The sequence below is a fragment of the Symphalangus syndactylus genome, chromosome 5 (assembly GCF_028878055.3).
Source record: "Symphalangus syndactylus isolate Jambi chromosome 5, NHGRI_mSymSyn1-v2.1_pri, whole genome shotgun sequence".
NCBI lineage: Eukaryota > Metazoa > Chordata > Mammalia > Primates > Hylobatidae > Symphalangus > Symphalangus syndactylus.
In genome coordinates this window covers 29,024,640-29,048,900 of record NC_072427.2, presented here as the reverse complement: position 1 = coordinate 29,048,900, position 24,261 = coordinate 29,024,640, and the positions used below count along the sequence as shown (strand labels likewise).

Below are 24,261 nucleotides of genomic sequence, written 5' to 3'. Positions count from 1 at the left end.
GGTGACAGGGCGAGACCTTGTCTCAAAACAAAACACCACAGTGGGGCCGGGCACGGTGGCTCACACCCGTAATCAAAGCCCTTTGGGAGGCTGAGGTAGCAGGACTGCTTGAGCCCAGGAGTTGAAGACCAGCCTGGGAAAACATAGTGAGACTTCATCCCTACTAAAAATTTTTTAAAAATTAGTCAGGCATGGTGACACATGACTGTAGTCCCAGGTACCCAGGAGGCTGAGGTGGGAGAATTTCTTGAACCCAGGAATTTGAAGCCAGCTTGGGCAACACAGTAAGACCTCATCTCTAAAAAAAAAAAGTAAGAAATAAAAATAGAGGTTACATACTGTATGATTCCAACTATACAACATTCTGAAGAAAGCAAAACTAGAGAGAGTAAAAAGATCAGTGGCTGCTGGGGTTAGGGGTGGGGGACTGGGGAAGAATTAACACGCAGAGCACAGGGGATTTTTAGGGCAATGAAACTACTCTGTATATTATTAAAATAGCAAATACATGTCATCATACATTGGCCCGAAATCATAGAACATATAAGACCAAGAGCAAACATAAATGTAAACTATGGACTTGGGAATGATAATGATTTGTCAACACAGGCTCATCAATTGTAACAAATATACCACTCAGGTGTATGATATTGATAATGGAGGAGGCTATGCATGTATGGGAGCAGGGGTTATATGGAAAATCTCTACCTTCCTCTTAATTTTGTTGTGAACCTAAAATTGGTCTTAAAAAAATAAAGTTATAAAAAAAAGAAAGAAAAAGAAGGAAATATGTTTGAAAAAGTAAATGTTTAAAGTTTTACCAACATTTCTTAAGCAGCTAATACAAAGCTAAATAAATAAAGGCAACTCTGCACGATTTAAAACCAGTTTTCAATCATATGATGGGTTATCTGCCTTCTGTTACCAAATATAACATTTCCACTGACACTGAACTTCCAAAGATAAATTTTAAATTGTCTGAATCTGACAGAAAATCATATTCAAATCAGCTTAACTAGGACATATAGATCATCTGTGCCTACTGCACCATTCACAATGATTACCATTGCTGCCTTCTAATTGTCTCCTTTAAATAACCCAAAATTATATTATTGTGACAATACACTCTACATACTTGGCAAAGATAAATTTTTGGTACTCATCACTGATGCAGCTAAATGGAAATTAAAATTTATGGAAGAAAAGACTGTAAAAGCACAGGCACTAAAATCTAATCAATCCACTCCTCAGGAAGAAGAAATTGATATCAAATGTGACTGTGTGTATGTATTAGTACAACAGCCAAAGCTGTCATTTAATTGCATTTTAAAAACTTTAAAATGTATTTGCTTTACCAGTCTCATACCATTCTCACTTTGCCATAAAGATATACCAGTCTCACCTTACTGTAAAGATAACTTTCCAATACTCTCAGAAAATGACAATCGGAAAATGCCAAGCAGCTATAAAAATGATCATTTGTATTATAAATACATTATTTTTCTATAGCTTAGTCTGATTTTGTATTGTCACACTCAAAAACCTCAAAAATATTTTTCACTTATAAGTGTTTTTAAACACAGATATACTTTGGGCTGGGCGCCGTGGCTCACACCTGTAATCCCAACACTTTGGGAGGCCGAGGTAGCTGGATCACCTGAGGTCAGGAGTTTGAGACCAGCCTGGCCAACACGGTGGAACTCCATCTCTACTGAAAATACAAAAAATTAGCCAAGCATGGTGGCAGGCCCCTGTAATCCCAGCTACTCGGGAGGCTAAGGCATGATTATTGCTTGAACTTGGGAGGCGGAGGTTCCAGTGAGCCCAGATCACACCATTGCACTCCAGCCTGGGCAACAAGAGCAAAACTCTGTCTCAAAATAAAATATAATAAAATAAATAAATTAAAATACAATAAAATTAAATAAACATACATATACTTTGGAAATCAGACCCAAGACTAATAATGAATATATGCCAAATTATTCACAAATGACATACAGTACCACCCTTACCTTAGTCATAAAAGTTACATTCTACTTTAAAACAACCTTCTGAACAAAGAAGTACTGTTTATTTCCTTTCAAAAGTAATCCTTGGTGCCAAAAAACTGGTAATAAAAGTCTTCTACAATCAAGAAAAGGACAAATGTAAAAATTTAGTTGGCTTCCTTCCCTCAATTCTACTAATATAATTCAAATTCTTTAATCAAATTCATTTGACTTAAATCACCTACATTAACATACAAAAAGACAAAGAATAATTTACTTCAGAAGTTTTCTACTGATTTTTTGAAAAAAAAAAAAAAAAAAAACTAACTCTGAAGGGCAAGAATATAAGCCGCTATACTTGAGAAATTTGTTGGTAAAGAGAAAGTATATTTGGTGGCTTACACAGCCTATTTCAAGGAATGTTTAACTCAACGTTATCAAAAATGATCAGAGTGGTACCACGAAGTTGTAATCCGAGTCATGTTTTACGAACAAGGGAATACAAACAAGACAAGCAGCTGGAGCAACCTCATAGTCACTGATGCACATCTTTCTCCTCAAAGCTATGAAGGCCATTTTGTCAAGCAGGATGAAACAGAACAAAAGTGGCTCTGAAAGTAATGTTACAGACATTCAGACAACTCCATATAGATGTACAGCTAAGATTACCAATTAGTTTACCAATTGGCTGCAACGGATTCGATTGGTTTGTAATTAATTCTAGTTACTGGCGCACAGAGCAGGAAGGTTGGCGCCATCCCTTTGTCCTCCTGACACACAATACTAGTGCGCAGGCCCTTGGGCCCATGACATCAATACAGCCCTCCAATTCAGCTACAGGAATTAGCACAGTGGAGTACTCCCATAGTGATGAAGGGCTAGAAACATGCACTGCATGAGAAGTCAGTGACAAAAGGGAACCTTTATGAAAAAAAATGAGCTTTACCAAAATGAAAACAAGTTTCTTAAAACATTTTTTAAGAACATCTTATCTCGTTTTTTGAATGCTACTACTGGAATAGTTCAACAGGGAAATCATCTAAAAGCAAAACATCAAGTAAACCATTTGCAAAACTGTCAATATCATTCACAATCTTCTTCAGTTCTCAATCACTCATTTTTTTTAAATCTCTCTCCTAAATTTTTAATATAATCTATCTAGAAAAAGAATACTTAATATCTTCACCAACCAAAACCTTATAAATTAAAATCTGCTAATGGAAGCCATGCTCCTTTATAATTTAATCCTTACCTGCATCTTTGTGGGTAAATAAAATTTGTAGTTGCCTGGGTAGTGATACAAATATTTTACTGCAATTCCTAACCAATTTTTATCTCAAACTCACTTGCAAGTTGGCTTGACTAGATGCTTCTAATAGTATTTCCCACTAAGAAAAATCAGAGACCTACTGCCACTAAGAATAAATAGACAAAAATGCTAAGTTATAAGGCTCAAAATCAATACACTCAAATTCAAATCCCTCATAGATGCCTGCACAGTTACCTCCAAACAACTGCTTCAAGATCTTTCTTTTGCCTGGAATATTCTCCCAATATCAATCATATGCTTTTATTCAGCCTCAAGGATCTTCAGCCCTCATATAGTCCAACCTCTTCATTTACGAACACAAAGGTTGAATACAATTTGGTGATTTTTTTTAAAATCACACAACTAGCTTTGAGGACACACTAACATGACTATTAACTGATGACAGCTCCTATTATCCCTTTAAGAGCCAGCACAAATACCACATATACAAACTCTTCTATGATCCTACAGCCAGAAGTTACCTCTCCTCCTATGGGCCGTATCAAGTATAATAACTAATGTCAATGGATATTCAAGTCCGTAAGTGCTATAAAAACAAAAGTCCCTTCTCTTTCAAACCATATTTGTCCATAGTAACACATCTCACTTTCTAAGCTATTAGTCAAAAAAATGTTATTCTTAAAATATTTACCTTCATTGAGACAAACATGCACAGAGGAGCAAAATTTATTCCAAAATTGTAAATTGACTATCTTTTCTCCACAGTGATCAAATCTCAAATCATTTCAATAACCCAGAATAATAAAAAAACAGAATTATAACCTTTCCTACTACACCTAGTGGTCTGGGCACCAAGAAGATTTGTTTGTTTGTTTGTTTTTTTCACTATATAAGGTTTTTATTAAGTTTTTTTTTATTATTATACTTTAGGTCTTAGGGTACATGTGCACAATGTGCAGGTTTGTTACATATGTATCCATGTGCCATGTTGTTTTGCTGCACCCATTAACTCGTCATTTAGCATTAGGTATATCTCCTAATGCTGTCCCTCCCCCCTCCCTTTTTTTTTTTTTTTTTTTTTTTTTTTTTTAAGACAGACTCTCGCTCTGTTGCCCAGGCTGGAATGCAGTGGGGTGATCTCGTCTCACTGCAACCTCTCCCTCCCGGGTTTAAGCAATTCTTCTGACTCAGCCTCCCAAGTAGCTGGGACTATAGACGCATACCACCACGCCCAGCTAATTTTTGTATTTTTAGTAGAAATGGGGTTTCACCATATTGGTCAGGCTGGTCTCGAACTCCTGACCTTAGGTGATCCACCCACCTCAGCCTCCCAAAGTGCTGGGATTACAGGCGTGGGCCTCCGCGCCTGGCCACAAAAAGATCTGTTTTCTATGTTGCAGTCATTATCTGAAAAATTTCTATCATTTCAAATAGTTAAAAAAGAATTTTTAATTAAAAAATGGAATTATCTCAATAAAAAGTGTAAATAACCCAAGGCGACATCCACAGAAGGAGAAGCATGGATGTTCCCTCCTAAAAGAAAGTCTTTAAATTATAAAAGGAAAAAACTATGGCATTTAAATCAACATGACGTGTTTGATCTAAGGCATTTTTGTTATACTTCACCCAAAACAGTGCATGTTGTAATATTCATTAAATGTGGTTGAATAAAATATAAGTCCACTTGTGTTTCCAGTCCTTAGCTCTGAGGCTAACTCGTTATGTAATTTCTGACACATCATTTAGTTTTACAGCTTCCCATCAGTAAGATAAAATGGCTAGATTATATGATTTTTAAGACCACATTAAGATCTAATGATTTATTATTCAGTTTCATATTCTGCTCTATTTTGGTTTCTATTACCAATCACATACATGATTTTCATTCTTTTTTTTTCTGACAAAGCTAAGTTGTAATGTGTCTAAATCATAATGAATTAGACAAAAAAAAAGTAAGGTGGAACTGGATTTCACCTTCCAGTTACTATTCTTCCACCAAATTGACTTGAACAAATGTCCACTTCCCAACATCCCATTTCTCTTTCTTTCCATTTCCTCTCTTTGTCTAAAAGCTACAGATGACTGCTACTGAGATTAAGTCCAACAAAATCTCAGGGCTGAGGTTATTTCATCCTGTTGCATTATGCCAGTTCCCAAATGAGACACTAATTCATTTTTTAAAAATATGTCTCCACTTGGAATCCCATAGCCTGTGGACTCGGTCCTGAGGACTCAGCTTTCTCAAGCTCTTCTGTAGTGAGTATACAGGCAGCTTAGCACTAATTATAACATAACCAAAAAAGTCAACTAAGACCATACAGTAGGAGGTTTTAAAAGCCAAAATGATTAGTCTACTGTGGATTCAGAAGACTATAGAGATAGAATTCATACAAGTTTTACAGCAGGAAAGTAATATGAAGGACTATAAAAAGAAAAAACTAGAAGAGGACATACCAAAAAGATAACACTTCACTGGAGAGTAATAAGGGTCTTCAAAAAGCAGTATCTTGACACTAGGAAAGAGGGAAGGAGTTTGTGAATGGAAAAAAAAAATGCAAAAGATGAATGGATAGGAACTTTGTAGTCAACAAAATATAGAACACAGCTGACTAGAAGAATGGTGGTTCCATCAACAAAAATAAATCAGGAAGAAATAGTTGAAAAATGAAAGTATGGTATAAATTGGTATAATACCTATGTCTAGAAAATAGGCTAACATAACTAGGAACTTATCCCAGTGCTATGGTTTGAATATTTGTCTCCTTAAAAACTCAGGTTGAAATTTAATCCTCAATTGTGGCAGTACTGAGAGGCAGGGCTTTTAAGAGATAATTGGGCCATGAGGGCTCTGCTCTCATGAAAGGTTTAATGGGTTAATGGATTCATGAATTAGCATGGGAGTGAGACTGGTGCATTTATAAGAGGAGAAAGAGAGGCCTGAGCTAGTAGACTCAGCCCCCTCACCATGTGATGTCCTACGTTGTCTTGGGACTCTGCACAGTCCCCACCAGCAAGAAGGCCCAAACCAGATAAAGCCTGTCTATAACGATGAGAAATAAATTTCTTATCTTTATAAAGATAAGATTTTTATATATTTATATAATTATTTAATAAATTACCCAGTTTCTAGTATTCTGTTATAAGCAATAGAAAACAGACTGAGACAACCAGACAAGTCAAATTTGACTAACCCACAGTAGTTATGATATGGTAATTACAGTCCCAGGTTATTCCATTATTCAACATACCCAAAAGGAAAAAAACCAATGCTCTATCATATTGATGATAATGTATATGAAAACTAGATATAAGGAACAAAGATCTGGCAACCCAGAAATTGTCAATAAAGTGTCATGTTAAACAGTAAAAAATGACAGCTATCTATCTCTACAACTTAAACACTCGTAAAACAATGCTTTAGTAAATGTTACATATACAGGAGAAATTAATTATTTAACCAATCAAACAGTAAAATTTTACTGTGAAGACTACAATGCATGAAACACAACAGGGAATATGCAGAATAAGGCTAAGAAGAAAAGATACAGATACAGATGAAGAAAAGATGGCTATTAACGTAAGACAACGGTGAGGTAACAGAAGCCAACTCCCACAAATGCACAAGTGAACTCTTAGCCTTCTATCCTTGTCCTGAATCTCATATTCTCTGTAACAAATTTCAATTCCGGAGCTAAAGTGTAACAGGCAAATCAAAACAATAAGATTATAACATTAATATCAGACGAAACAGAATTCACAATGAAAAGCATTTAAGGGCCAGGCTGGATCAAATGATCCAGCAATCCCACTACCGGGTATTTACCCAAAGGAAACGAAGTCCTTGTATGAAAAGGACACATGCACACGCATGTTTATAGCAGCACAATTCACAATTTCAAAAACTTGAAACCAACCTAAATATCCATCAACCAACAAGTGGACAAAAAAAAATGTGCTATATATACACCATGAAATACTACTCAGCCATAAAACGGAATGAAATAATGACCTTTGCAGCACTGTGGATGGAGTTGGAGGCCATTATTCTAAGTGAAGTAACTCAAGAATGGAAAACCAAATATTTTATGTTCTCACTTATAAGCGGAAGCTAAGCTATGAGGATGTGCAATAGCATAAAGAATGATATAATGGATTCTGGGGACTCAGGAAAGGTGGGAGGGGGAACGAGAGATAAAAGACTACATACACTATCTGACAGATCAAGGAGATTAAGAAAACTAGTATTTGGAGGATCTAACTATTAATTTCAAAAATATAAATGTAAACCTAACACTTTCCACAGAGAATCCACCTTACTCACTCCTCCATGTCCAAGGAGTATTTGTAAATACTTAGCATCACTATCAGGCTTCTCTTATAATCATTTCCTTCCCCATCAGCTTAGGTTCCATGGCCCATTACTCCAACTACTCTCTTACCCTCTTCAACTCCTTTTACTCTATTCAAATTCCAATGCATCTGCTTGAAGAATACTAGCCCAAGATTAATCCATATACCCACCATCTTTGTACCTTTTTAGCATATAACTGGCTGCTAAGGATCACTGGGGGAATTAAGAATCACACAACTATGAAGACTAACATCAGTGCAACTGTGTATGTAGCCTCATGGCTTCACACACTCGTTCAACACGTATTTACTGGGCATTTCCTATGATCCAGTGCCAGTACCAAGTACTGAAGATGGAGGGGTAAACAATACAATGTTGTTTCTATCCTCATGGAGCTTAGTGTCTAGAAAGGCAGACAGATATTAAACAACTAAATATATAATTATTTCATTTCAACTGTGATATATATTTCCAAAGAGAAGCATATGCACTATAAGAGCATATCATAGTCTGAAACGTAAGTTAGGCTCCCCTGGGAAAGTGACACTTAGGCTGAAATGTAAATTATGAATAGTAGTTAAGTAAAAGTAATGAGTAAGAAGGTGTTGGGCAAGGAGAAGGAGGAAAGAGTGTTCTGGGCGGAAAAATTAGAACATGGAAAGGCCAGGAAACACGCAAGGACATGATATGGTTACGGAACCAAAGGAAGTCTGATTTACATGAGGCAGAAGGGAGGGGACAAAAGTGGTGTGAAATGAAGAATTCATAGATCAAGTCACTCAAGATCCTTAACATCACCATGTTAAGGATTCTGATGCTCAGAGTAAAGAAAAACCTTTGAACAACTACAATCAAAGTAATGAGAGAGACACATTTGTCATTTTCTAAGTAGCAATCTGCCTGCAGTGTGGAGAATCGATTAGAAGGATGCAGGAAGTCCTATTAGAAGGCTTCACTTGTAATCTAAGCATTTTATGACAGCTTGGACTAGGATGGTAGCAGTAGAGTGAGAGATGTGAATGGATTGGAAAGATTTAGGAAGTAATTCTGAAAGGAATTAATCCAGTGGATAGTGAGTGGGTTTGTGAGGTGAGGGGAGGAACCAAGGATGTCTCCCAGGTCTCAAGCACAAACACCTGGGGGTAAAAGCAGTATTCAAGGAAGAGAAACACATCAGGTTTGAGGTGGGAAGGAGAGATCATCAACTTAGTTTTACCAGTTTAAAATGCTGTGAGAGAGAAGAGCCAAAATGGCCAAATAGATGTAGCCAGGAAGAAGAGCTTCATCACCCACCAAGAAAGATCAAAACATCAAGTAGACTGGCATACTCCAAGCAGATCTTTGTAAAGAAGGCATTGAGAGATGATAGAGGGAGAAGACAGACCCTGGGGCTGAAGGGGAAGGAAGCTGGGAACCCTGAACAGGGCTGCCAAGCACCGTGACCTGTTCCTGGCCCAAAGTGGCTCCTATGGAAGGGGTGAGTAGAACAGGCATGAAGTAGTCCACCCTCACCACAGACCTGCAGGAGCCCCTCATGACCTCCACAGGCATTTGAGATGGCAGGGAGAACTGCCTGGGGAGTTGGCAGAGAAAGAACTCCAAACTGCATGGAGCCCAGAGGGTTAGGCATGGGGACAGCTACTATGGAGCATGGCCATGGGCTCCCATTCCCCAAGGCTTGCCATACTCCTATAGGTAGGGGTTTGGCCTTTCTTAGCTGCCAGACCAGGAGAGAGCAGGGCTGTCTTGCCTGCACTACAGGGCCAGTCTGATCTAAATGCTCCCATTTGCTGGCCTCTTCCAGGGTCCCTCCCTGGCCACACACACTCGCAACACAGCCACAGTGGCCCCACTGAAATGCTTGTCAGTGGCCACTACCATAACTCTTTCCCAGCCCCCACCCTCCCATAGGAGTGCTTTTGTAGACAGGACCCTGCCGGCACACACACACCCACAATATCCCCTTGTCAGCATGCACGTGAATGAGGACCCACCACCACTATGCACATCCACAGGGCCCCCACTGCCCTGTTGGTGTACACCAACCCCTCCCCCTCAATCACCCATTGGTGCCACCCTACTGGTGCACAATCACCTGTGGTTGCCCCACCGCCGCACTGGTACACACTCACCCACAATGCCCCCGCACCATCACCACAGCATATTCTCCCATGACCCCTTCCATCACCCCACCGGAGCATGTTTGCTAGCAGCCTGTCGGAATGTGGTTGTCAGCTGACTGGGAGTACCTCCATCCCTCAAGTGCAGCAGGTGCTTGACCTCTAGGGACCAGAGAACAAAGCTGCAGGCCTAGTTCCAGCCCCCCAGGGTTAGAGTCCACAGCACAGGAGTGCTGTGCTGAGGCTTGGTGGCCTGAAAGCATTCAGAAATGAAGCCAACTGACTATACCCAAATTATACCACAGTCAAACCCTCAAGGGCATCAAAGAATATAAAAGCAAAAGGCTCTATCCAAAGAACAGCAACTTCAAAAATTAAAAGAACATCACCACACACAGATGAGAAACAGCCAGCACCAAAATTCTAGCAATTCTCAAACCAGAGTATCTTATCTCCAAATAACTGCACTAGCTCCTCAGCAATGGTTCTTAACCAGACTGAGATGGCTGAAATGAAAGACCTACAATTCAGAATCTGGATGGGAAGGAAACTCCACAAGATATAGGAGAAGGCTGAAAACCAATGCAAGGTAAACAGTGACACCATCTATGAGTTGAAAGACAACATAGCCATTTTAAGAAGGAACCAAACTGAACTTCCGGAAATGAAAAATTCACTACAGGAATTTCACAATACAATTGGAAGCATTAATAAAAGAATACATGAAGCTGAGGAAAGAATCTCAGCACACAAAAGACTGCTCTTTCAAATCAATGCAAGCATATAAAGAAAAAGGAATTTTAAAAAATGAACAAAACCTCTGAGAAGTATGTGATTATGTAAAGAGACCAAACCTCTAACACACTGGCATTCCTGAACGAGTCAGAGATACAGCAAGCAATCTGGAAAACATATTTGAGGAATTATACAGTTGGATAGGTGTCCCCTCCCAAATCTCAAGTTCAATTGTAATCCCCAGTGCTGGGGGGCCTGGTGGGAGGTGACTGAATCATGAGGGTGAATCCTTTATGAACGGCTTAGCACCATCCCTTTGGTGCTGTCCTCATGATAGAGTTCTCACGAGATCTGGTTGTTTAAAGTGTGTGGCACCTCCCCCTCGCTCTTGGCCCTGCTCCTGCCATGTAAGATGCCTGCTGCTCCCGTTTTGCCTTCTGCCATGAGTAAAAGCTCCCTGAGGCCTCCCCAGAAACAGATGCTGCATGTTCCTATAAAGCCTGTGGAACCATTAGCCAATTAAATCTCTTTTCTTTATAAATTACCAAGTCTCAGGTATTTTTTCATAGCAGTGTAAGAATGAACTAATATGCAGCAATTGTCCATGAAAATTTCTCCAACCTGACTAGACACATCAACATGCAAACTCAGGGAACAACTGCAAGATACTATATAAGACAACCATCCCCCAGACACATAATTATCAGATTCTCCAAGGTCAGTGCAGAAGAAAAAACCTTAAAGGCAGCTAGAGAGAAGGGGCAAGTCACCCACAAAGGGAAACTCATCAGCTTACAGCAGACCTTTCAGCAGAAACCCTACAAGCCAGAAGAGATTGGGAGCTTATATTCAGTATCCTTAATGAAAATAAATTCCAACCAAGAATTTCATATCCAGCCAAACTAAGCTTCATAAGCAAAGGAGAAATAAAATCCTTTTGACACAAGCAAATGCTAAGGGAATTCATTACCATCAGACCTGCCTTAAAAGAGGTCCCTAAGGGAGTGCTAAACATGAAAATGAAAAAACAATACATGCCACCATAAGAGCCCACTGACATGATAAAGCAACTATACAATCAAGTCGACATAAGAATCAACCAGCTAACAACATGATGATAGGATTAATGCATCACATATCAATATTGACCTTGAATATAAATGGGCTAAACATTCCACTTAAAAGGCAGAGTGGTGAGCTGGATAAAGAAGCAAGACCCAACTGTAGGCTGCCTTCGAAAGATGCATCTCACATGCAACGACAACCACAGACTCACAATAAAGGGATGCAGAAAGATTTATCAAGCAAACAGAAAACAAAAAAAGCAGGGGTTGCCGTTATTTCAGACAAAACAGATTTTCAACCAACAATGATCAAAAAGGACAAAGAAGAGTATTACATATTGATAAAGGGTTCAACTCAACAAGAAGATTTAACTATCTTAAACATATATGTACCCAACATTAGAGCACCTAGATTCGTGACATAAGTTCTCAGAGACCTATGAAGAGACTTAGATAACCACACGTAACAATAGGAGATTTCAATACCCCACTGACAGTGTTAGACCGATCAAGGTAGAAAATTAACAAAGATATTAAGGACCTAAATTGACACTTGATCAAATGGACTTAACAGGTATCTACAGAATACTCCACCCAATGACAAATGAATATAAATTCTTCTCATCTGCACATAGCACATACTCTAAGATGAACCACACACTCAGCCATAAAGCGATTCTCAACAAATTCAAAGTGAAATCAAACAAACTACACCCTCAGACCACAGTGCAATAAAAACAGAAATCTATAATAAGATCTCTCAAAAACATACAGTTACATGGAAATTAAGCAACCTGCTCATGAATCACTTTTGGATAGGCAATGAAATTAAGATAGAAATCAAAAAATTATTTGAAACTAATAACAAAGAAACAACATAAGAGAATCTCTTGGACACAGCTACAGCAATGGTAAGAGAAAAGTTTATAGCACTAAATGCATACATCAAGAAGTTAGAAAGATCTAAAATTAACAACTTAACATCATACCTAGAGGAAGTCAAAGAAAAAAAACAAGGGCAAACCAACCCCAAAGCTAGCAAAAGAAAATACATAACCAAACTCCAAGATGAACTGAACAACACTGACGGGCAAGGATACTCACCACCATACTAATAAGGAAGAGCTGAACTCAACAACATTGAAACATGAAAATCCATACAAAATATCAATGAAGAAAAGTTGGTTCTTAGAAAAAAAAAACAAAGTTGATAGACAGCTGGCTAGATTAATAAAGAAAAAAAGATCCAAATAAACACAATTGGCAATGACAAAGTTCACATTACCACCAACCCCACAGAAATATAAAAAACCCTCAGAGACTATTAGAGACACCTCTGTGCATACCAACTGGAAAACCTAAAAGAAACGGATAAATTCTGGAAACATACAACCTTCCAAGATTGAACCCAAAACAAACTGAAATCCTGAACAAACCAATAATGAGTTCTGAAATGGAATCATTAAGAAAAAACCTAAAAACCAAAAAAATCCCTGAACCAGACAGATTCACAGCTGAATTCCACCAGATATACAAAGAAGAGCTAATAAGAATTCTACTAAAATTGTTCCCAAAAATTGGATGTTGGCAGAGACGCAACATCCAAAGGCTCCTAGAACTGATGAACAACTTCAGTAAAGTTTCAGAATACAAAATCAATATACAAAAATCAGTAGCACTTCTATACACCAATAACGTCCAACCTGAGAACCAAATCAAGAACACAATCCCATTCACAATAGCCACACACACACACACAAATAAAATGTCTAGGAATAAATTAAACTAGAAAAGCTCAGGCCAATATCCCTGATAAACACAGATTAAAAAAAAAAAAAGAAAAACAAAACTCAACAATATACTAGCAAACAGAATCAAGCAGCACATCAAAAGGTTAATTCACCATGATCAAGTCGGCTTTATTCCTGAGATGTAAGGTTGGTTCACACATGCAAGTCAATAAATGTGATCCACCACATAAACAGAACTAAAAACAAAAACCACATGAGAATCTCAACAGACACAGAAAAGGCTTTCAATAAAATTCAACATCACTTCATGTTAAAAACCCTCAACAAACTAGGTATAAAGATAACATAACTGAAAATAATAAGAGCCATCTACGACACTCTCATAGCTAACATCATACTGAATGGGCAAATGCTGAAACTATTCCCCTTGAACACCAGAACAAGACAAGGATTCCCACCTCACCACTCCTATTCAATGCAGTAGTGGAAATCCTAGCTAGAACAATCAGGTGAGAGAATAAAATAAAAGGCATCCAAATAGGAAGAGAGGAAGTCAAGCTGTCTCTGCAGACAATATGAGTCTATACCTAGAAAACCTTATAGTCTCTATCCAAAGGCTCCTAGAAGTGATAACTTAACTTTCAGGATACAAAATCAATGTACAAAAATCAGTAGCATTTCTATACACCAGTAACGTTCAACCTGAGAACCAAATCAAGAACACAATCCCATTCACATTAGCCACAAAAAAAAAAATCTAGAAATAAATTTCACCAGGGAGGTGAAAGACCCCTACAATGAGAATTACAAAACAATGATGAAAGAAATCAGAGATGACACAAACAAATGGAAATATATTCCATGCTCGTGGATAGGAAGAATCAATACTGTTAAAATTGCTATACTGCCCAAAGCAATTTACAGATTCAATGCCAAACTACCAACTACCAATTCCAAACTACCAACTACCAATGCCAATTCCTAACTACCAATGTCATTTTTCACAGAATTCAAAAAAACTATTCTAAACTTCATGTGGAACCAAAAAAGAGCCCCAAAAGCCAAAGCAATCCTAAGCTAAAAGAACAAAGCTGGAGGCAGAACACTACTCCACTTCAAACCATACTACAAGGCTAAAGTAACCAAAATAGGATGGTACAAAAATCAGATACATAGAACAATGAAACTAGTTAGGGAACCCAGAAATAAAGCCACACACCTACAAGCATCATATCTTCGAAAAGTCAACAATAACAAGCAATGAATAAAGGATTCCTTACTCAATAAATGGTGCTGGGATAACTAGCTAGCCATATGCAGAAGACTGAAACTGGACCACTTCCTTTCACCATATATAAAAATCAACTCAAAATGGATTTAAAAAGTTAATTGTAGGCTGGGCACAGTGGCTCACGCCTGTAAATCCCAGCACTTTGGGAGGCCGAGGCGGGTGGATCACGAGGTCAGGAGATTGAGACCATCCTGGCTAACACAGTGAAACCCCGTCTCTACTAAAAAATACAAAAATTAGCCGGGTGTGGTGGCAGGCACCTGTAGTCCCAGCTACTCAGGAGGCTGAGGCAGGAGAATGGCATGAACCCAGGAGGCGGAGCTTGTAGTGAGCCGAGATCTCACCATTGCACTCCACCCTGGGCAACAGAGACTCCATCTCAAAAAAAAAAAAAGAAAGAAAGAAAAGAAAAGTAATTGTAAAGCCTCAAATTATAAAAACCATAGAAGAAGACCTAGAAGATATCATTCTGGATATATGCCTTGGCAACAATTTCATAACAAAATCCCCAAAAGCAATTGCAACAAAAACAAAAATAGACAAGTGGGACATAATTAAACATCTTCTGTACAGCAAAAGAAACAATTAACAAAGTAAACAGACAACCCACAAAATGGGAGAAAATATTCACAAACTATGCATCTGACAAAAGTCCAATATCTAGAATCTATAAGGAATTTAAATCAACAAGCAAAAAACAAACAGCCCCAATTAAAAAATGGGCAAAGGACATGAACAGACACTTCTCAAACAAAGACATAACACAACCAAGAAGCACACAAAAAATGCTATATCAGTCTGCTCTCACACTACTAATAAAGACATATTTGAGACTGGGTAATTTATAAAGGAAAGAGGTTTAACTGACTCAGTTCAGCATAACTGGGGAGGCCTCAGGAAACTTATGATCATGGTGGAAGGGGAAGTAAACACGTCCTTCTTCCATGTGGCAGCAGCAAGGAGAAGTGTGGAGCAAAAGGGGGAAAAGCCCCTTATAAAACCATCAGATCTCATGAGAACTCACTCATTATCACAAGAACAGAATGAGGGTAAGCATCTCTGTGATTAAATTACCTCCCACGATATGTGGAGATTATGGGAACTACAATTCAAGATGAGATTTGGGTGGGGACAGAGCCAAACCATATCAAATGCTCAACATGACTAATCATCAGACAAATGCAGTACAAAACTACAATGAGACACCATCTCACATCAGTCAGAAAAATTATACAATCCCATTTAAAACTGGGCAAAGTACATGAACAGACATTTGTCAAAAGAATACACACACAAGCATATGAAAAAATGCTCAACATCACCAATCATTAGAGAAATGCAAATCAAAACCACACTGAGATCCCATATCATACCAGACAGAATGGCTATTATTTAAAAGTCAAAAACAGATGCTGGCAAAGTTGTAGAGAAAAGAGAATGCTTATACACTGCTGGTGGGAATGTAAATTTGTTCAGCCACCATGGAAAGCAGTTTGGAGATTTCTCAAAGAACTGAAAACAGAACTACCATTTGACCCAGCAATCCTATTATTGAGTATATACCCAAAGGAATATAAACTGCTCTACCAAAAAGATATATGCACACATATGTTCACTGCAGCACTATCCACAATAGCAAAGACATGGAATCAACCTAGATGCCCATCAATGGCAGACTGGATAAAGAAAATGTGGTACATATACATCATGGAATACTATGCAGATATAGGAAAAAACAAGATCATGTGCTTTGCAGGAACACAGATGCAGCTGGAGGCCATTATCCCAAGCAAACTCATGCAGTAATAGAAAACCAAGTACAAAGCTCTCTCTTATTAAGTGGGAGCTAAAGATTGAGTACGCACGGAAACAAATATGAGAATAGGAGACACTGGGGCCCAACTCCATCAGAGTTTTACATATACTCACCTAGCCAAGTGTCCCCAGAGAAAGCTCCTATGACTCATATCTTCATCTATGCCTATGCTCCTTCCCTCACATAGATCATTAGATATACTCGGGTCTTCTCTACTTGATCACTGAGAACTCCTTTCAAGGCATACTATCCTAGAGTCCCTTCAAGCCCAGCTGGCACAGGCTACTCCAACAAGTCTATTGTGCTACGAAATCTCTAAGCCAGATGCAGGTGCCAGTCTCTATATCCAAAAGTGTCCCCAAGCCTCCAGAGACACACATCTAGTTCCCTCCAGATTGAAATGGGAAACAAGGAAAGGAAAATAAAATGTATTTCCCAGCATGTTTTCCCCCAAACTCTCTCAACACATTCCAGAGACACCAAAATCAGTCCACACAACAAACATTCAACCAGAGAAGAAGATGCCAATCTCCCCTTCCGGCAGCCACACCCACAAATTTCACAACCAACTCTTTCAACCCTTACCTCAAAATTTTGTGAGAACAAATGAGGAGATGGCCACCACTTCATTAACTAAGCATACTCCAAAAAGCAACTCCCCCAGCCCACTCTAGCCTACTTGGTAAGAGAGCAAGGGAAATGTAGGGGTGATGCTTAGAGTTTTGCTGGAACGTCAGTTCTTAGCAATTTATGTAGTAAAGTAGCGGATGTCATAAACAGGCACAATCTTCAAACTCAAAAAATGAGGAATGTAGCTTCTTTTGATTACAAAGTCAGCATCTAGTCAGAAATCCTGGGCAAACAGGAAAGATACTTTTCACATCATGCTATACTTACCATGTGAATTACATAATGTGTTATTAACTGCATTTTACATATGAGACACAGAACTGAACTGTGATTATTTTAACTAAGGTTAAAAGATAAAAATCACAAATAGGAAAAAATCTTTCAGTGCATTAACAAAACAATGGCTGAATCCACGTACAAAATGAGGAAAAATTATTGGGTCATGTATCTCATAAAGATACTAACCAAATGAGATCATGGATGGCAGTGCTTTGATAATAAGAATAAAGCAAAACAACACAAGAAAACTAGTTAGTATATACCCAGCATGTGCTTAGACGCAACGTTAAAATGTATCTTTTTACATCACCACCTGTAAGTCTTGGATGAGGAGAAGAGTAGAATATAAAAATACCTTTTAAACTCCTAGATTTCTCAGCATAAGCCTTTGAGCATCTTGGCACAGTACAAAGAATGGAAAACACATCTCTATTCCTCTCACTTTGTCAAAACTTTCTCCATTCTTTTAATCTACAACTTAACACACAAAAAAATCTATGGCTAGTAAGCTTTTATAAAGCTTGGAATAAGTGAAAGAACCAGAAATAAAAGCCACACTTTCTTGTGGCCAATTCTAGCTTCCTAAAACACAGTCGTGTCAGAGACAGGTGCAAGAGTTTCTGCTTATCACAAAAAGACGTAATTGCAATTGGTAAATCTCACTTTACTCTAAAGAAGTATATATATTTTTAAGTAAATTTGATTTCATCAATCAGTGATTTGTTATTTTCAAACAAACAAACAAAAAAAAGAAACTGCTGCTTTGATTAATCTCTAGGGGTAATCTAGAGATACTCTAAGCCCAAATGCTCAGTTTACAAAGCATAACAGAAAACTAAGTCCAGTAGTGTCTTCTACCACAACATACTGACTCATTATACTCCAAGAATATGATTTTACTTAAAAATATTTTTCTTTAAACATAAAAAGTGGCTGGGCATGGTGGCTCATACCTATAATCCCACCACTTTGGAATCCTGAGGTAGGAGGATCGCTTGAGCCCAGGAGTTCAAGACTAGCCTGGGCAACATGATGCATCCTCATCACTACAAAAATTTTTTAAAAATTAGCCAGGCATGGTGGTGTATGCCTGTGGTCCCAGCTACTCAGGAGGCTGAGGCAGGAGGATTGCTTGAGCCCAGAAGGTCAAGGTTTCATAAGCCATGTTTGTACCATCACATTCTGGCCTGGGTGACAGAAAAAGACCTGCCTCAAAAAAAAAAAAAAAAAAGTTTTTACATGCTGATAGTATGTGTAACAACCACACAACATGTATTTAGATGGTTTCAACTACTGTTCATTTTGAAACCTGCTTTCCATAACTAATATTTTTAAGTTAGTCTAAAACCTATTTTGGCTGTTTCCAATTTAAGAGGAAACATAGCTGCTGTCTCAATATGTAACTCTTCTTTAACCCCTCATATATTTCAAAGGTTAAATAATGAATTCCAGGGTTTTCAACCATGTTCACCATAAAAACAGAAGTTATCTCTTTAATATTTCTATAAACATGTATCACTCTGGTTTTCCTCAAAATAGTTTTATTCAGTAAAAAGTAATACGGTATACAGTCTCTACTTACTAAAAGGCCAGGCTTTTTAGGTAGAGACACTCTACACCATGTGTCTGTTTAATATCCTACTACAAACACAAGATTATTTAAAATTAAAAAACACACCTTACAATGACATCCCAATCCCACCCAGGATTGTTTATGGTTAGCCATCAGTCTCACTTTTCCCTGACCAAAGTGAATTAGAAGAGTGATAAGTATCTCAATGGAAAGGGAGTAATGTCCAATTAGACATTAAACATGAAACCAAAGAATGTGAAATCTCACTAGTGCCATCTACAGCACCAATGGAGAATACAGATAAGAAGGATTTTAAAAATAATGTTGTGTGTGTATCCAACCCTTTGATTCCCTGCCCAGAACTATGTATCAAGACAGCTTTCTTCCAAATCCTTCACAGAATATAAAATATATAATTAGGTAATGCCAAAAAAAATCTTCAAAATCAAGAAAACCTGAAGCATAATGCTGATGTTAGTGTATGGATCAAAAGAACAATTTTTCATAAGAGGTAATTAAATGAAAAGCATACAGAATTTATTAAAACTAGCAAAAGTGAGATAAATGATCCAGTCAGGGCCACGCACAGTGGCTCATGCCTATAATCCCAGCACTTTGGGAGGCCAAGATGGGTGGATCACTTAAGGTCAGGAGTTCGAGACCAGCTTGACTAAGGCAGCAAAACTCCATCTCTACTAAAAATACAAAAATTAGCCAGGTGTGGTGGCATGTGCCTGTAATCCCAGCTACTCAGGAGGCTAAGGCAGGAGAATCACTTGAACCTGGGAGGCAGAGGTTGTAATGAGCCAAGATCACATCACTACACTCCAGCCTGGGCAACAGAGCAAAACTCCATCTCAAAGAAAAAAAAAACATCAAGTCAGATGTAGCAAAAATTCAAGAATCTGAGTTCAAATGGATTACAAGGCCTCAAAGCAAACCTTACCTTACATTCGACCACACTCTGATCTGATTCGCAAGTTACATAGATTTCATCTACTGCTCGGCGAAGATTGTCAAAAAGAAATGCCCAGTATCGAGCTCTTAGATCAATTTTCCGAGGGTGCCTTGTTTTAGTGGGACTTTTATCAAAGTGTTTATCTCCAGTCGTAGATGATGTTATTTTACAGTCCACTGCAGTACTCTGGTGAAGTAAAATAAAACATGAAAATAAATAAAAAGGGCTTCCAGGGATTGGATTTTTTATAAAGATTCAATCAACTACAAATCAAAACCACTCCAGAAATAAAAAGCATCTGTACTGAACATGTATGGACTTTTTTTCCTATCATTATTCTCTAAACAATACAGTCTAACAACTATTTACATAACATTTACATTGCATTAGGTATTGTAAGCAATCTAAAGATTAAAGTCTATGGGAGGATATGCATAGATTATATGCAAATACTATACCATTTTATATAACGGACTTGAACATCCAAAGATTCTGATATCCACGGGAGATTGATATGGTTAGGCTTTCTGTCCCCACCCAAATCTCATCTTGAATTTAATCTCCATAATCCCCACATGTAAAGGGAGAGACCAGATGGAGATAACTGAATCATGGGGGCGGTTTCCCCCATGCTGTTCTCATGATAGTAAGTTCTCACAAGATCTGATGGTTTTATAAGGTGATCTTCCTCACTTCGCTGGGCAGTTCTTCCTGCCACCTTGTGAAGAAGGTGCCTTGGTTCCTCTTCCCCTTCTGCCATGATTGTATGAGTTTCCTGAGGCCTCCACAACCATGCTGAACTGTGAGTCAATTAAACCTCTTTCCTTTATAAATTACCCAGTCTCAGGCAGTTCTTTACAGCAGTATGAAAACGGACTAATAGAGATCATGAAACCAATCCCCTATGGATACTGAGGAACAACTGTATATTATAAATCAACTTAACATATCTCTTGACCCTCTTCATACACTTCTTAAAGTATGTATTATTACCTCCACTTTACAGATTAATAAATTGAGGTTCAGAGGCTGAGTTGTTCAAGGTCGCATTGCCACAGGAGACCATCTTCTAGTTACAGCTCTACAATTACACTGCTGGCTTGCCATTAGACTGTTGGCCGAGGTTCAGTGCTGACAGCTCTTTACCAGATATTCCAGACCACCTCATTTCTTTCTATATACCGTTCAAAGTTAAAATTAACTTAGGAAGTTTCCTGAATTATACTTCCTTCCCAAAGTTTTCTTCTACATTGATCAGCAAAGGACTAGCAGCTTCCTGTGAATCCAGACTCTAATCTTATGAAATTATCAAAACTACTGCCATTCATCCCCACCTGTTTATGAATTTATCATACATCCATAAATGTGGTATATATGTATAGCATTCATAATCATAAGTAATTATAATCATAAAGTATATCATTCAAATATTTTACCATCCTTGCTTATAATGTACAACAGGCAATAATGCTTTGGGGTTAAGCTGTTTCTATCATTACGTGTGACTGCTCTATCCAAGGCTTTTATTTACAAAGATTCTAGAAGGGCAGAAAATATATTTTATAAAGGGTTTTTGAAAACATAGTTATAATTTAATCATCACGACAAGCTGTAAAGACAGGACAAATATTACTATTCCTATTTTGTAGATGACAAAACTGAGGCTCAGACTGAATTTCTTGACAAAGTCAAAAGAATGACAGAACTGAAACTAGAACTCAATTTTTCAATTTCTGCTCCAATGTTCACAGAGCGTTTGACATGCATCTAGCAAACAGTAAGTGCCCAAATAATGTAAGGTATGATTATCATAAGAAAGACAAAAAGGAGAAAAAACACGCTTGTAGAAAAAATGTGCATAAACTAATGGCAATAATTGCCAACTTTGCGAAGAAAGGTAGAAAAGACACATCAAATAACAGAGGCTAGACAGGCACAGTATTATACACATGTAGTCCTAACCACTCAGGAGGCTGAGGCAGGAGTATCACTTGAGCCCAGGAGTTTGAGAACAGACCAGGGCAACACAGTGAGACCTTAAATCTCTCTTAAAAAAAAAAAATCATAGAGGCTAGTTAACTAGTAGATCATAGGGCTCTAATTACTACTGACAAAAAGAATAGCAGTGATAATAACAATTGCACCAGCATCTAACATTCACGATATACTTGCTATGTGCCAAGCATTGCACCAAGTGATTTACATATACTTCATTTAATCATTGAAGCAATTTTATATTACCAGTACTAATATTATCTCCATTTTACAGAGGAGGAAACAGGTTTAGCTAAATTAAATTATACCCCAAAGCCTCACGTTAACTTAAGTGACAAAGCCAGAATTCTTAATCGGGTAACTATACTACTACTATGGCTTACTATGTCTAACTGCTTCCCAAGACAATCAATAAATGACAAAACAATCTAAACTTGCAAGAGAAGTCAGACACAATTGGATTCCATGAGGTAATAGTGTTTTAATCCAGGACTTTTGAGAGAAAAAAACAGAAAGAGGAAAAAAAAAAAAAGACAGGCCAGGGAAAGAGGGAGGAAGAAATTGAGACTTCTGACTCATCCCTCTCTGAGAGGCTCATCGGCTTCCCTGAGAATCTGAGAAAACCTATGGACCTATCCCCCAAAAAATGCACGTGTATGACATTCAACATATATTTTCTTCATATTCACAGACTCCATCTTCAACCTCAGATTAAGAAGCTCTCCAAGAAAAGAGAGAAGACCCAAATAAATAAAATTAGAGATGAAAAAAGGAGACATTACAACTGATACCATAGAAATTCAAAGGACAGTTTGTGGCTACTATGAGAAATTATATGCCAATAAATTGGAAAATCTAGAGAGAATGGATAAATTCCAAGACACATACCACCTATCAAGATTGAACCATAAAGAAATCCAAACCCTGCACAGACCAATAACAAGTAACAAGATCAAAGCCATAAAAAAAAAATCTTCCAGTAAAGAAAAGCTCAGGCCCTGAAGGCTTCACTGCTAAATTTCACCAAACATTTAAAAAAGAACTAGTACCAATCCTACTCAAACTATTCCAAAAACAGAGGAGGAGGGAATACTTCCAAAATCATTCTATGAGGCCAGTATTATTCTGATACCAAAATCAGACAAAGACACATCAAAAAAACAAAAATACAGGCCAATATCTTTGATGAACATTGATGCAAAAATCTTCAACAACATACTAGCAAACTGAACATGTTCAACATTTTCAACATTACATTAAAAAGATCATTCATCATGACCAAGTGTCCCCAGGGATGCATGGATGGTTTAACAATATGCAAATCAATGTGATATCATATAACAAAATGAATAAACATCACACAATCATTCCAATGCATGCTGAAAAAGCATTTAACAAAATTCAACATCCCTTCATGACAAAAACCCTCAACTACTGGGCATAGAAGGAACAGACCTCAACATAATAAAAGACATTATGTGACAGACACACAGCTGGTATCATACTGAATGTGGAAAAACTGAAAGCCTTTCCTTTAAGATCTGGAACATGAAAAGGATACCTGCTTTCACCACTGTTACTCAAAACAGTATGTACTGGAAGTCCTACTTAGAGCAATCAGACATGAGAAAGAAATAATTGGAAAGGAAGAAGTCAAATTATCCCTGTTTGCAGATAATATGATCTTATATTTAGAAAAACCTAAAGACTCCACCAAAAACTATTAGAACTGATAAACAAATTCAGTAAAGTTGCAGGATACAAAATCAACCTACAAAGACCAGTTGCATTTCTACATGCTAACAGTGAACAATCTGAAAAAAAAAAAAAAAAGGTAATTCCATTTACAGTAGACACAAATAAAATTAAATACCTAGGAATTAAACAAAGAAGTGAAAGATCTCTACAATGAATACACTGATAAAAGAAATTGAAGAAGACACCAAAAAATAAAAAGATATTCCATGTTCATGAATTGGAAGAATGAATGTTATTAAAACGTCCATAGTATCCAAAGCAATCTATAGATTCAGTACAATCCCTATCAAAATACCAATTACATTCTTCACAGAAATAGAAAAAATAGAAATAGAAAAAATCCTAAAATATATACAGAACCACAAAAAACCTAGAATACCCAAGGTTATCCTAAGCAAAAAGAACAAAACTGGAGGAATCACATTACCTGACTTAAAGTTATACTAAAGAACTATAGTAACTCAAACAGCATGGTACTGGCATAAAAACAGATGCACAGATCAATGGAACATAATAAAGAACCCAGAAAAAAAAATCCATACACCTACAGTGAACTCATTTTCAGCAAACGTGCCAGGAACATGCACCGGGGAAAAGACAGTCTCTTCAATAAATGGTGCTGGGAAAATCAGCATATGCAGAAGAATAAAATTTGACTTTCTCTCACCATATACGAACA

The 24,261-nt window shown here is 37.6% G+C and overlaps 1 protein-coding gene across 12 annotated transcripts in view; it reads right to left on the bottom strand.

Annotated features, from left to right (window-relative positions):
- SCAPER (S-phase cyclin A associated protein in the ER) overlaps positions 1-24,261 on the bottom strand; it is a 581,035-nt gene that overhangs the window by 497,991 nt on the left and 58,783 nt on the right. For 10 of the 12 annotated variants that reach the window (XM_055277642.2, XM_063638678.1, XM_055277646.2 and 7 more), the window contains one exon: positions 19,818-20,015. The exons of the other annotated variants lie outside the window; for them this stretch is intronic. In XM_055277642.2, the coding sequence (XP_055133617.2) occupies positions 19,818-20,015 (198 nt within the window). The remainder of the gene's footprint in view (positions 1-19,817; positions 20,016-24,261) is intronic. 12 annotated transcript variants of the gene reach the window in all.